We start from the raw sequence: 15,063 nt of genomic DNA, 5'->3' as shown, positions 1-15,063 counted from the left end.
TGGCAATCAGATTAGCGGATACGCGGGCATTAAAACAAACTAACTCATGGGAAGCCTAACGAAAAAACATTATTATTTTTTTTATTACCTATTGCGGAATACCTTCCAGGATACCACGGCGCCACTGTTTACTCCAAACCGAGTAAACCTTACTCAACCAAGTGGATTCAAAGACTAGGCACAGAGCAGAACCTTCAGACACGAAAGTAGACTTGGACTGGGAGTCACGCTTGTTTTCAAGAGGGTCACTGAGGGGTGCCACATCTGATACTGGAATGGTGGTGTTCTTACACAGCAATAGATGGATGCACAAAGGGGGAAACTGAGCATTTAGAAATCAATTGTTCCTAAAAGGAAAACTGGTGCTGCAGACTGGATGCTAAATTAAAAAACCCAGCCTGTAGCGCTGAGGGCGTGAGCGGCACAATGATACAGGGAGCAGCTCAGGATGTGGCTCGCTCATCCCATCTATGGGAAACACTTAAATACAAAAATGGCAGTGTAAAGCTGGTTAGTGTGCCATAAAGTGAAAGAAACTCCTCACAAGGAGACTGTGCAGCCATAACTTTCCAGATAGTTGTCGGCTCCCTATTAAATGATTCCCCCCCCCTCCATCTAGATTAGGGTTCACCTTCCATTGTAAGGCTACTATGGGATACGAATAGCAATTAGTATATAGATATCAATACTAATGGGATACTGTACATCAGGGGAAAATTCATAGAATTCCCATAGTGGGGGAGGTGTGGTGGAGTGAATTTTATACTCATACTCCATAGACTTTGTGTGTTCGCAGGGTCACTTCTTTAGTAACTTTGCACTGATAGTGGGGTTACTGGCACTGCTTTTACGGATGCGGAAAAAATAGGTTTGGTGACTGGCGGTGAGTGGAAGTCAGTGCAGGGAATTGCCTGGTTTCCCGGCACTCACAGGTGGTTGACTAGGCTGTGAACAGGCTGACAAACCACCTGCAGCTAAAGGAGAGAAAATAAATATATAAATAAAACTAAAATAAAAAAAATAGCAGCAGAACTGAAAACAGAGCCAGTCTGCCTCCAACCGACACTAGGTAAAAACTGATTTAGCCAGTGTCTGTGGAAGGGGTATGGCTTGTCTGGAGTAGAGCCAACACTACCTAGTGTCAGCCTAATAGTCGCAAGGGCCTATACCCATAGTGCTGTGCCCCCCAATTATATAACTGAGAAAGATAAATTAGAAAATTAATTAGCACAGAATTTGTGACTTATTTAAATTTAAAAAAAAATGGCATTCAAGAAAGGATATTCACTTTAAGCATGAATTATCAATAGGTTAAAAAAAAAAACTGTTTGAACTATCATGTCATTGAATGGGGAAATTATAAGTGTGAGTACTTGTTTAGTTTTGACAATAATTTATACATGTAAACCATGAAATAATCAGTATGACTGTCATGTCAAGAGTGAGCAAACATGTCTGTAAAGTATTCACTGTAGACTAAATACAAACTGTATATCACTTACTGGCGTCCATGACCCATATCGCCACTGTGCGTTCTTTTGTATTTGATCTATGGGAGAAATAGTTGGGTATACACGGGAATGTGTTGGGCAAGGAAGTCTTTCACAGTCCTGTTGATACAAGACTACCATAAATAACAACAATAATATATTAAAAACACTATAAATCCCAATAGTAAAAAATTAATAAGAGTTCAACGCTCGGCTGTTGATGTCAGTCCCATAGACATTAAATGGAGCCGTAGGTGAATGCTTGACCGCTGCTCCATTTAGGCTCCTAAGTACTGCGGGGGGGGGGGGGTGCAGTGAAGATGAACGGGATCCACGTTCTCGTGATCTGTGTGGTTCCCAGCGGTGGTACCCCCAGCGATCAGACAATACTCACCTATCCTTTGGATAGGGGATAATTGTACATGCCGGTACAACCCCTTTAAGTATTAAAGTTTTAAATGATTTAAAAAAAAAAAAAAGGTCTAAATTATTGTTAAAAAGTTAAATAAATGTTAAATTTACAACTAATTACTTATAAGAACAAATTAACTAACCAAAGAGAACATTTAAATTTGAAAAAAAGACCAATTGGCAGTGCTATTGCAGGTGCAAAATTTAGTTCTACAACGCAGACTTTATTGCTAAAGGCGTAGTTACACGTACCAGTTTTGTAGCTGTTTTTTGCCACAATCATCGTAAAAACATGGCATGGTGCTGTTATGCAAAACTGTTGCGTATTTGCCATGATTGTTGCACAACCACAGCAGTTGTTTTGCCACAATCTAAAGAAAAACAACCAAAAACATCAAACCCTTGCATGTGAATAGACCCTTAGGCAACATGCACACGACCATTTGTATTTTGTAACCCGTAAAGGACAGGTGCGCAATACACGGACAACATCCGTGTGCCCTCTGTGGTTTTCACGTTGCCAAAGATTTGTATGGGCATGACCAAGCCGCAAACACGGACAGGAATAGGAGCTGCTCTGAATTCTGCGGCCCGGTCCCACGGACCCCAAACGGATACGTGAAAAACACGGTAGTGTCCATTGAGCCATAGGAATGAATAGGTCAGTGTGCTATCCGTTAAAATAAATTGATAGCACACTGACAAAAACAACGGTCGTGTGCATGTAGCGTTAATCACCTGTGCATTTGAGTAGATGCACCTGGCAGATAGGGAGCCACAGTATCATATGGCTCTAGAAAGAATGAATGATGAACCCCTTTTTTAACCATAATACAGGCTTTTAAAAAAGTAAGAACGTATTTGGTATAAACTAATTTAGACAAATTTGAACTCATATATACTATTAATTGGTAACTCTACATGTCTTTGTAGAAAAAAAATACAAAAAATATACTTTCCTGGCCATCTGTAGGTCGAGTAGCTGCATTGCAATCACGTTCATCCAAAGAAATCCCATAATTTTCTGTACTGCATTTTACTGTGCGTAATTGGTAGCCATGTCCACAAGTAACTGAACACTATTAAAGGATATTTTTACAATTAGTATCAAAACTGTAATTATACAAACAACATAAATGTCTCATTTAAAGCGGTTTCCACATCAGCAGTTAAATCTATATACTATCGAATGATCAAACTGGCGTCTAATTTGGATATCCAAGAATATCCATGTGGACAGTCAAATGGTACACATCCAATTAACCCCTTCAGGACACAGCCTGTTTTGGCCTTCAGGACGCAGCCAATTTTTTCAAATCTGACATGTTTCACTTTATGTGGTAATAACTTCGGAATGCTTTTACCTATCCAAGCGATTCTGAGACTGTTTTCTCGTGACACATTGGACTTTATGTTACTGGCAAAATTTGCTCGATACATTAAGTATTTAATTGTGAAAAACACCAAAATGTAGCGAAAAATTGCAAAAATTAGCATTTTTCTAAATTTATATGTATCTGCTTGTAAAACAGATGGTAATACCACACAAAATTGTTGCTAATTAACATCTCCCACATGTCTACTTTAGATTGGCATTGTTTTTTGAACATCCTTTTATTTTTCTATGACATCACAAGGCATAGAACTTTAGAAGCAATTTCTCACATTTTCAAGAAAATTTCAAAAGGCTATTTTTACAGGGGCCAGTTCAGTTGTGAAGTGGATTTTAGGGCCTTATATATTAGAAACCCTCGATAAGTCACCCCATTTTAAAAACATCACCCCTCAAAGTATTCAAAACAGCATTTAGAAAGTTTCTTAACCCTTTAGATGTTTCACAGGAATTAAGGCAAAGTAGATGTGACATTTTCAAATTTCTAATTTTTTTTTGCAGAAATTAATTTTTCATCTATTTTTTTTGTAACACAGAAAGTTTTACCAGAGAAACGCAACTCAATATCTATTGCCCAGATTCTGCAGTTTTTAGAAATACCCCACATGTGGCCCTAGTGCACTTATTGACTGCAGCACCAGCCTCAGAAGCAAAGGAGCACCTAGAGGATTTTGGGGCCTCCTTTTTTATTAGAAAATATTTTAGGCACCATGTCGGGTCTGAAAGGCTCTTGCGGCGCCAAAACAGTGGAAATCCCCCAAAAGTGACCCCATTTCGGAAACTATACCCCTTGAGGAAATTATCTAGGGGTATAGTGAGCATTTTGACCCCGCAGGTTTTTTGGAGAAATTATTGGAAGTAGGCCGTGAAAATGAAAATCTACATTCTTTCAAAGAAAATGTAGGTTTAGCTAATTTTTTCTAATTTCCACAAGGGCTAAAAGGAGAAAATGCACCACTACATTTGTAAAGCAATTTCTCCCGAGTAAAACAGTACCCCACATGTGGTAATAAACGGTTGTTTGGACACACGGCAGGGCTTAGAAGGGAAAGAGTGACATTTGTTTTTTTCAGCTCAAATTTAGCAGGAATGGTTTGCGGAGACCACGTCGCATTTGCAAAGCCCCTAAGGGACCAAAACAGTGAAAACATCAAAAAAGTGACTCCATTTAGGAAACTACACCCCTTGAAGAATCCATCTAGGGGTGTAGTGAGCATTTTGAACCCACAGGGGTTTCATAGATTTTATTAGAATTTGGCAGTGAAGATAAAAAAAATACTTTTTTTCCAATAAGACGTAGCTTTAGCTCAACATTTTTCATTTTCTCAACAAATAAAGGAATAAAAAAAAAACAACATTTGTAAAGCAACTTCTCTGGAGTACGGCAATACCCCATTTGTGGTCATAAACTGCTGTTTGGGCACACGGCAAGGATCTGAAGAGAAGGAGCGCCATTTGGCTTTTGGAGCACAGATTTTGCTGGATTGGTTTCTTGACACTATGTCACTTTTGCAAAGCTCCTAAGGTACCAGTACAGTGGAAACTCCCCAAAAGTGATTCCATTCACAAAACTACACCCCTTGAGGAATTCATCTAGGGGTTTAGTGAGCATTTTGACCCCACAGGTGTTTCATAGATTTTATTAGAATTGGGCAGTGAAAATTAAAAAAAAATATTTTTCTTCAATAAGACGTAGTTTTAGCTGAAAATGTTTCATTTTCTCAACAAATAAATGAAAAAAAGCACCACAACACTTGTAAAGCAACTTCTCCTGTGTACGGCAATACCACATATATGGTCATAAACTGCTGTTTGGGCACACAGTAGGGCTCGGAAGAGAAGGAGCACCATTTGCTTTTGGAGTACAGATATTGCTGGATTGGTTTATGGGTGCTATGTCGCATTTGCAAAGTCCCCGTGGGACCAAAACAGTGTATCCCCCCCAGAAGTGACCCCATTTTGGAAACTACACGCGTCAAGGTATTCACCTAGGGGTGTAGTGAGCATATTAACCCCGCAGGTGATTGGCAGAAATTGGTGTGCATTCGATGTTGCAGAGTGAAAACTGGATTTTTTTCTATAGATATGCCAATATGTGGTGCCCAGCTTGTGCCACCATAACAAGACCACTCTCTTATTATTATGCTGTGTTTCCCGGTTTTAGAAACACCCTACATGGGGCACTAATCTTTTGCCTGGACATTCAACCAGGCTCAGGAGTGAAACAGTACCATGTAAAATTAAGGCCTAATTTGGGAATTTACAAAGTATTGGATCACAATTGCAGTGGCTCTGATGTGAAATAATAAAAGAAACTGCTGAGAAGTGACCCCATTTTGGAAGCTGCACCCCTCAAGGCATTTATTAAGGGGTGTAGTGTGCATTTTCACCCCACAGGTCATTTCCATGAATGATTGCACTCCGGAAGGTGCAAAGTAAAAATTTCAATTTTTCCCTAGATATGCTATTTCAATGGCAAATATGTCGTGCCCAGCTTGTGCCACTGGAGACACACACCCCAAAAATTGTTAAAAGGGTTCTTCCGGGTATGGCGATGCCATTTATGTGGAAGTAAACTGCTGATGGGCACCCTGTAGGGTTCAGAAGGGAGGGAGCACCATTTGGCTTTTGGAGCGTAGATTTTGCTTGGTAGTAGTTTTGTTTGCAGTCTTACTGGTGTTTTCGTTTATAATGTGGGGGTACATGTAAGCCGGGCGGAGGATATAAGGGGCATAGTCAGGTGGTATAATAATGGGGTTAAAATACCAATAAAATAATCCATAGATATTTGTTACGCTGTGACACAATCCTTTCTGCACAAGCCAGTGTCGTACTGATACATGGTCCTTACTTATTCCCCTTTTGGTCCACACTTGGCACCTTTGCAGTTTGGGGAATTTTGCTGGGAAAGTGTTGTCCTGGTATAAAACGGGCACCCTCGCTTCCAGCAGGTATGTTTGGGCCCTCCCCTTCCTGGTTCCCTAATTTTAGGGGCCTTGATAATTCGCCACTTGAAACAGAAGAAATGTTCCCCTCCGGTCGGCACAACTGCATATTTTTTCTTTCCTGACTTATTGGAGCCTTAACTAATTTTATTTTTTCATAGACGTAGTGGTATGAAGGCTGATTTTTTGCGGGACGAGCTGTAGTTATTATTAGTACCATTTTGGGGCACATGTGACTTTTTGATGACTTTTTATCCTATATTTTGGGAGGCAAGGTGACCAAAAAAACTGCAATTCTGGCATAGTTTTTATTTTTTATACAGCGTTCACTATACGTTATAAACTACATGTTACCTTTATTCTGCGGGTCAGTCCGATTCTGGCGACACCTAATTTATAGCAATTTTTTTATGTTATACAACTTTTTGCACAATAAAATAACTTTTGTAAAGAGAATGTATTTTTTCTGTCGCCAAGTTGTGAGAGCCATAACGTTTTAATTTTTTCGTCGACGGAGCTGTATGATGGCTTATTGTTTGCGAGACGAGGTATAGTTTTTATAGGTACCATTTTTGGGTACATGCGACTTTTTGATCACTTTTTATTTCAATTTTTGGAAGACAAAGTGACCAAAAAATAGCAATTATGTCAGTATTTTTTAGGTTTTGTTTTTTTACGGCATTCATTGTGCGGAATAAATAACATAATATTTTTATAGTTCAGGTCGTTACGGTCGCAGTGATACCAAATATGTATGGCTTTATTATATAATAAATGACTTGATAAGGGAAAAAGGGCGATTGTGTTTTTTTTTATTACTTTAAACAATTGTTTTTTTTACCACTTTTATTTTAACTTTTTTGACACTTTTTTTTGACACTTTTCTTTAGTCCCACTAGGGGACTTGAAGGTCCAACTGTTTGTTTGATGTTCTAATACATTGCAATACCTATGTCAGTGACTGCTGGGGACGCTGCTTCTATGTTCTCTGATCACTTGTACTCTATTGCTCCCGGTGTTCATGTGACTGGTCACATGATCCCCGGGTGCTGTTGGTGACAGACTGCTGCTGGGTCTTACTAGACCCAGCAGAGCCCTATTAGTGTCAATCGTCACTATGAGAGGGCTGATTTCCCCTGTAACTGGGGCTGCTGTGCAGCTCCAGTTACAGTGGAAAAGCATGGCGTAAAAGAAAGAAAAAATATATATAAAGTCCCCCAAAGGTCTTTTCTGATCTTTGAGGGACAGACCATAGTAATAAAAAAATAAAAGTAAAGTAAAGTGCAAAAAAAATTAGTAATAAATACACATAAAATACCCACCCCCCAAAAATGTCCCCCCCTGCCAACCATTGTTGTAACGCTAGCGCTGACCCAATTACCCTAATATAGACATGTAATATATTAAAATTTACGGTAGACAATGACGATCACAAATAAAAGTTCTATTTTAGGGTAAAACTATGTTATTACCAAAAAAAAAAATAGCTGAAATGTAAAAAAGCTTATTTTTTTACTATTATTTTCAAACTTTAAGAATAAAAATTCTAAAATACCAAAAAGGATGTGTATAATAACGATAAAAAACAGAAACATGCATTACCTAAGGAAAAAACATTGCAAAAATCACATCGTTAGCACAACAAATAAAAAAGTTATAGCCATTTAACTAACACGTGCTAGAAAGGGCTAAACGGTGTCTGGTCCGGAAGGCTCAAAATAACTGGGTCCTGAACTGGTTAAAAGATAACATTTTCCAATTTTCCTTTCTATGTTAATTCCACATGGTTTTCAAGATCTCTGCTTGTTGTCATCCAGTAGGAAGATTTATTGTTTACTTTCAGTTGTTAAAATTCTGTTCCTGGTCATGTGATGGACACAGGTGCTGGGATCATTAGAAGACACAGCTCTGATACATATACTGTAACTGTAATCTGATACATGGCAATAGCATTCTCCAGCATGTATAAGGCCTCATGCACACTACAGTTTTTTCCTTCAGGGTGAGATCCGTTTTTGTCACTGATAGCACCCTGAACCCATTCATTTCAATGGCCCCATACACACTTCAGTTATTTAAACGGATCTGTTGTTCCGTTCCGTGCAAAGTAGAGCATGTCCTACTTTGCTCAGTGATTCAGTGACCGTGTGGCCCATAGAAGTCAATGGGTCAGTGAAAAAAACGGATGGCACACGGAAGGCTTCCGTGTGCCGTCCGTTTTTGACGGATCCGTTGCCATAGCAACGGCTGGGTGAGCAAAAGTTCACAGACTCACAGACTACAGTAAGGCCTCATTCACACGGCAGGGTTTCCCGGCCGGGTGCAGGCCGTTCATAAATCGGCCGGCACCCGGCTGCATTAGGAATAATAGACCCCTAATGGGGCTATTAACACGACCGATTTTTTGACGGCCGGGAAATCCGGCCGTCAAAAAATAGGACATGCTCTATCTTCGCCCGGGTACCCGGCCGCCCGGCTCCCATAGAAGTCTATGGGGCCGGGTATTACACGGCCATCACCGGAATGTGTTCCGAGTGATGGCCGGGTTTCCCGGCGCTTGCACTCTATCTCCTCCTCCTCACAGCGCAGAGTGCATCTCCCCGCTCTGCTATGTGCTAGCCGCACTTTAGCTCCTTGAAGGAGCGGAATCCCAGTGTTTTCGGGGATTCCGCTCCTGGACAGAGCGCTTGATGTCTCTGTCCATATCTGGGCAGTGACATCAGGGGAAACTCCTGAAGCGGAATCCCCGAACACATGGGGATTCCCCTTCAGGAGTTGCCGCTGATGTCACTGACTGGATCTGCCCGGCCCGGCACGGATGCAAAACTTTATGCAAACCGGCCGGGCAGAATGGCCGATTTTACCGTATTTCGGCCGCAAGTACCGGACTGAACACAGTGCAGGGAGCCGGGCTCCTAGCATCATAGTTATGTACGATGCTAGGAGTCCCTGCCTCTCTGCAGGACAACTGTCCCGTACTGTAATCATGTTTTCAGTACGGGACAGTAGTTCCATGGAGAGGCAGGGACTCCTAGCATCGTACATAACTTTGATGCTAGGAGCCCGGCTCCCTGCACTGAGTTCGGTCCGGTACTTGCGGCCGAAATACGTCCGTCAATTACGGACGTAATTAGTGTGTGTGCACATACCCTTAATGACCAAGCCAGATTTGGAAAATCTGGTATGTCTGACTTTATCAGAGAATAAGGCTGGGTTCACACGACCTATATTCAGGCGTAAACGAGGCGTATTATGCCTCGATTTACGCCTGAAAATACGACTCCAATACGTCGGCAAACTTCTGCCCATTCATTTGAATAGGTTTGCCGACGTATTGTGCCGACGACCTGTAATTTACGCGTCGTCGTTTGACAGCTGTCAAACGACGACGCGTAAAATGACTGCCTCGTCAAAGAAGTGCAGGACACTTCTTTGGACGTAATTTGAGCCGTTTTTCATTGAATTCAATGAAGAACAGCTCTAAATTACGGCCGTCAATGACGCCTCGCAAAATGCGAGGACGAGCAATTACGTCTGAAATTACGGAGCTGTTTTCTCCTGAAAACAGCTCCGTAATTTCAAACGTAAATGCAGTTTACGTGTGCACATACCCTAACTCTGCAATAGTTTTGCATATCCAAGCAATTCTGACATTGGTTTTTCGTCACATGTTGGACTTTATTTGAGTTTGCGTAAATTAATTAAAAAATACAAAAATTGATGAAGTTTTGTAAAAATTTACGTTTCCCTATTTTGAACTGTAATATTTCCTCATATATACTGTACAATTAAAAAATAAATAAATATATATTTCCATCTCTTTACTCCATCTCTTATTTTGGCAGCACGAAAAAATAAATAAAATTTTGAGCAATTTAGAAGACTTAAATGTAATAATAATTGTATAAATTTTGAAGTATTTTGTTTTCTCATAGGTGTCAGAATGATGGAAACCACCATAAATGACCCCATTTTGAAAACTACACCCCTTAAGGTATTTATTAAGGGGTGTTGTAAGTATTTTTGTAAGAACTCATGCAAAGCAGGTGTAAACAAATATAATTTAAATTTTTTCACAAATTTATAATTTTAACCCCCTACCAACATCTGCCGTATATATACTGCGCTGTCGGGCAGGGCTTCCCGCAAAACACAGTACTATTATGTCACGGTGATAGTACGGGCTCAGGAGCTGAGCCTGCACCATCACTGCCGTGTGCCAGCTGTATGTTACAGCTGGCACTCTGATGTTACGGCCAGGACCGGAGCTAGCCTCCGATTCGGCCGGTTAACCCCTCAGATGCTGCGTTCAATAGAGATCATAGCATGTGAGGGCTCTAGGCCACCGGCACCCCAGCAACCTGATCGCTGAGTTGCCAGTGGCTGCAATGGCAACCGGAGGCCTAATACTGGCCTCCTGGTCTGCCAGCAATGGAAGCCTCCAATGCCCCGCTTGGAGGCGGGGCCTAAAAGGTTTTCAGTACCATCGGCAAGATGGCACCGGCTCAGCTTTCGGTTTAGAAGCTGAGCCGGCGTAATCAGCAGTGGGTGCACCCCCTAGCTCCGATTCCTGCCATTAACCCCTTAGATGCAGCCGATCCAAAGCAATCGCTGCATCTTAGTGGTTTGTAGCAAATCGCCAGCCCTGCTGCCGACTGTGACTATGGCAACAGGAGGCCTAACAATGGCCTCCTGTCTGCCATTACGGAAGCCAATAAGGCCCCGACCGGAGGCGGAGTGAACAACTGAAAGGCTTAGGTAGTGCAATGTATTGGAACATCAATCAAACAGTTGGACTTTCAAGTCCCCTAGTGGGACTAAAGGAAAGTGTCAAAAAAGGTGTCAAAAAAGTAAAAATAAAAGTTTCAAGTAATGAAATAAAACACAATTGCCCTTTTTCCCTTATGAAGTAATTTATTATTGAAAAATAATTTTAAAAAAACATACATATTTGGTATTGCCTCGTACGTAACAACCTGAACTATAAAAATATTATGTTATTTGTCCCGTGAAGTGAAATAATTTTTCTGGTCCCTTTGTGTTCCAAACATTGAAATAAAAAGTGATTAAAAAGTCGCATGTATCCAAAAATGGTACCTATATAAACTATAGCTCGTCTCGCAAAAAAAAAAAAGCCCTCATAGAGCTCCATCGACAAAAAAATGTAACAGTTATGGCTCTTACAACATGGCGACAGAAAAAATACATTCTTTTAACAAAAGTACTTTTATTGTGCAAAAAGTTGTAAAACATAAAAAAGTGCTATAAATTAGGTATTGCCGGAATCGGATTGACCCACAGAATAAAGTTAACATGTAATTTATAACGCATGGTGAATGCTATATAAAAAAAAACTAAAACACTATTCCAGAATTGCTGTTTTTTTGATCACCTTGCCTCCAAAAAAAAAGGATAAAAAGTGATCAAAAAGTCGCAGGTACCCCAAAATGGTAACTATAATAACTACAGCTCGTCCTGCCAAAAAACAGCCCTCATACCACTACGTCTATGAAAAAATAAAATAAGTTAAGGCTCCAATAAATCAGGAAGGAAAAATATGCAGTTGTGCAGGCCTGAAGGGAACACTTCTGTTTCAAGTGGCGATTTATCAAGGCCCTAAAAATAAGGGAAGGGCCCAAACGAGGATGCCCGTATTTTACCAGGACAACACTTCCCAGCAAAATTCCCCAAACTGCAAAGGTGCGGAGTGTGGACCAAAAGGGGATAAGAAAGGACACCATTTATCAGTGCGACACTGGCCTGTGCAGAAGAGATTGCTTCACAGCGTAACAAATATTTATGGATTATTTTATTGTGTACCCCATTATTATATCACCTGACTATGCCCCTGACGTACTCTGCCCAGCTAACATGTACCCCCACATACTAAAATACCAGTAATACTCAAACAAAACTGCTACCAAGCAAAATCTACGCTCCAAGAGCTAAATGGCGCTCCCTCCCTTTTGAGCCCTACAGAGTGCCTAAACAGCAGTTTACTTCCACATATATGGCATCGCCATACCCGAGAGAACTCTTTAAACAATTTTTGGGGTGTGTGTCGCCAGTGGCACAAGCTGGGCATGACATATTTGCCACTGAAATGGCACATCTAGGGAAAAATTCAAAATGTTACTTTCCACCATCCGCAGCGCAATCATTTATGCAAAAGACCTATGGAGTGAAAATGCTAAATACACCTCTTAATAAATGCCTTGAGGGGTGCAGTTTCCAAAATGGGGTCACTTCCCAGGGGTTTCTTTTTATTATTTCACATCAGAGCCTCTGCCATTGTGAACCAATACTGTGTAAATTACGAAATTAGTCCTCAACTTCGCATGGTACTCTTTCACTCCTGAGCCCTGTTGATAGTCCAGGCAAAAGATTAGGGCCACATGTAGGGTATTTCTAAAACCGGGAAACACAGCATAATAATTAGAGAGCTTGTCTTGTTATGGTGGCACAAGCTTGGCACCACATATTGGCATATCTATGGAAAAAAAAAATCTAATTTTCACTCCGCAACATCGAGTGCACACTAATTTCTGCAAAACACCTGCAGAGTTAACATGCTCACTACACCCCTAGGTGAATACCTTGAGGGGTGTAGTTTCCAAAATGGGGTCAGTTCTGGGGGTTTCTACTGTTTTGATCCCACAGGGGCTTTGCAAATGTGACATAGCGACCAGAAACCAATCCAGCAAAATCTGTACTCTAAAAGCCAAATGGCGCTCCTTCACTTCTGAGTCCTGCTGTGTGCACAATTTTTCTTTTAACAATTAGTTTTTTCACTGTTATCATATTGACCAGCAGAATAAAGTGAAGTTGTCGTTTTTACTGCACGGTGAAAGATGTAGAAACGTAACCCCCAAAAATCTGGAGGAATCGTAGTTTTTTTTTCCAATTTCACCTCAAAAACATTTTTTTTTTCAGTTTCCCAGAATATTATATGGTACTTTAAATAGTGCACAAAATACTCCCACAAAAAATAAGCCTTCACACCATTCCATTAAAGGAAAAATAAAAAAGTTATGGCTCTTGAAGGCGGGGAGTAAAAAACAAAAACGAAAAAACAAAACAAAAAATGGCTTGGACTTCAAGGTGTTAATTACTAATTCACATCTGTAGAGGTTGCTATAAGAACACAATATTTACACTGATGTCTATGTACGTATAGTTTCCTTTTAGCAGTGTATACTTCTAGTGGCCATTTTATTTTGCCGACATTCTTAATAATTCACTGGGACATCTTTTGCTCATGCCCATACATTATAATATACAGTATTTCCAGTATTTAATTGTCTATTGAGAGACTTTATGACTTGGTCCCCGATTCAGATTATCTGTAGTTTATGCCTGTTTGTCTAACAATTATCTACTCAGCTCCAGCATCCAATAGCCATTTACCACTACATGTTATTTTATTGAAACACTGAGTGAAAAACTGCAGCAGCATCTCCCTCCTCCCTGTCTTCTATTTGCCACATTACTGAAGATAGATTTCTGATTTGGAAGGTGAGGAAGATGGAACTTATTGCATCATGTATTTATATAATTAAATGAATTATGGGAGAAAATTGCAACAATAGCTACACTGGTTTGCATTAAATACACAGTTTCTATTTTTGAAATGACGTAATGTATCCTAGAAAACATTTATTTAATTTATACTTACTTGTCCCCAAGATCCAACATGCCAAAAAGCACAATCCTGAAGCTCACAAGCGCTGACAGATTCAGGTTTCATGTCTGAATTGCAATAATTGTCTTTCATATGTTCATCACGTAATATGCATGCTACATGTCGACGTCTCATTCCTTTTCCACATGTCACAAGACACTAATAAAAAAGGAACAGGGAAAATACAGTGGTAAATATAGCAGTTTCCAAACTACTAGTATGGTTACAGTACAGCTAGAATACTAGTAGACTCAGTTGTCAGTTACTACATTAGAGGGTATACAGACAATAGTGCACTTTTAGAAATCTGCACCATAACATTTTAGCTGGCAAACAGAAAAAGTAGAATATACCAAATGATTGACAATTAATATAATGGCCCACACTTAGGGTATGTTCACACGCAGTGACCAAAAACGTCTGAAAATACGGAGCTGTTTTCAGGCGAAAACAGCTCGTGATTTTCAAATGTTTTTTGTAACAAGTAGCGTGTTTTGCGGCGTATTTTACTGACGTTATGTAAAGGATTTGCCAGACACAGCTTCTGTGTCGACGCCCGTGGGCAATCAGTCTGCACCTGCTCCTATGTCTGTGAGACTGACTCTATCTTCCACCACTCAGGATGGCAGGCTTAGGAGTGGGAGAGCCTATCACAGCCTGGCCAGACGGAGCTAGCTCCCGCCCACTGTCTATTTATACCTGCCTTTCCTGTTCCTTCTTTGCCTGTGATTCTTCTATGCTTGTTTCCTGGCTTGCTGCTGCTGTTTGTACTACTCATCCTCTGCTTGCTATTGACCTTGGCTTTCTGACCACTCTCCTGCTCAGCGTTTTGTACCTCATTCTCTCCTGGTTTGACTCGGCTCGTTCACTACTCTTGTTGCTCACGGTGTCTCCGTGGGCAGCTGCCCCGTTTCCCTAGCTTCTGTGTACCCTTGTCTGTTTGTCTGTCTTGCACTTACTGAGCGTAGGGACCGTCGCCCAGTTGTACCCCGTCGCTTAGGACGGGTCGCTGCAAGTAGGCAGGGACTGGGTGGCGGGTAGATTAGGGCTCACCTGTCTGTCTCCCTACCCTGTCATTACACGTTATAGGAGCTGTTTTTCAATGGAGTCAATGAAAAACGGCTCCAAAAAGTTCCGAGAAGT

General features: G+C 40.7%; 1 protein-coding gene across 1 annotated transcript in view; it reads right to left on the bottom strand.

Moving 5' to 3' along the window:
• The window catches only part of ADAMTS20 (ADAM metallopeptidase with thrombospondin type 1 motif 20), a 411,884-nt gene that overhangs the window by 142,219 nt on the left and 254,602 nt on the right, over positions 1–15,063 (bottom strand). The window contains exons 22-24 of the mRNA XM_075855030.1: positions 13,915–14,079; positions 2,857–2,980; positions 1,503–1,624 (exon numbers count right to left, since the gene is read on the bottom strand). Coding sequence (XP_075711145.1) covers positions 1,503–1,624; positions 2,857–2,980; positions 13,915–14,079 — 411 coding nt within the window. The remainder of the gene's footprint in view (positions 1–1,502; positions 1,625–2,856; positions 2,981–13,914; positions 14,080–15,063) is intronic.

This window comes from Rhinoderma darwinii, chromosome 3 (assembly GCF_050947455.1).
Source record: "Rhinoderma darwinii isolate aRhiDar2 chromosome 3, aRhiDar2.hap1, whole genome shotgun sequence".
NCBI lineage: Eukaryota > Metazoa > Chordata > Amphibia > Anura > Rhinodermatidae > Rhinoderma > Rhinoderma darwinii.
Note: the sequence above shows the minus strand (reverse complement) of the source record. Positions and strands in the feature narration are given on the sequence as shown.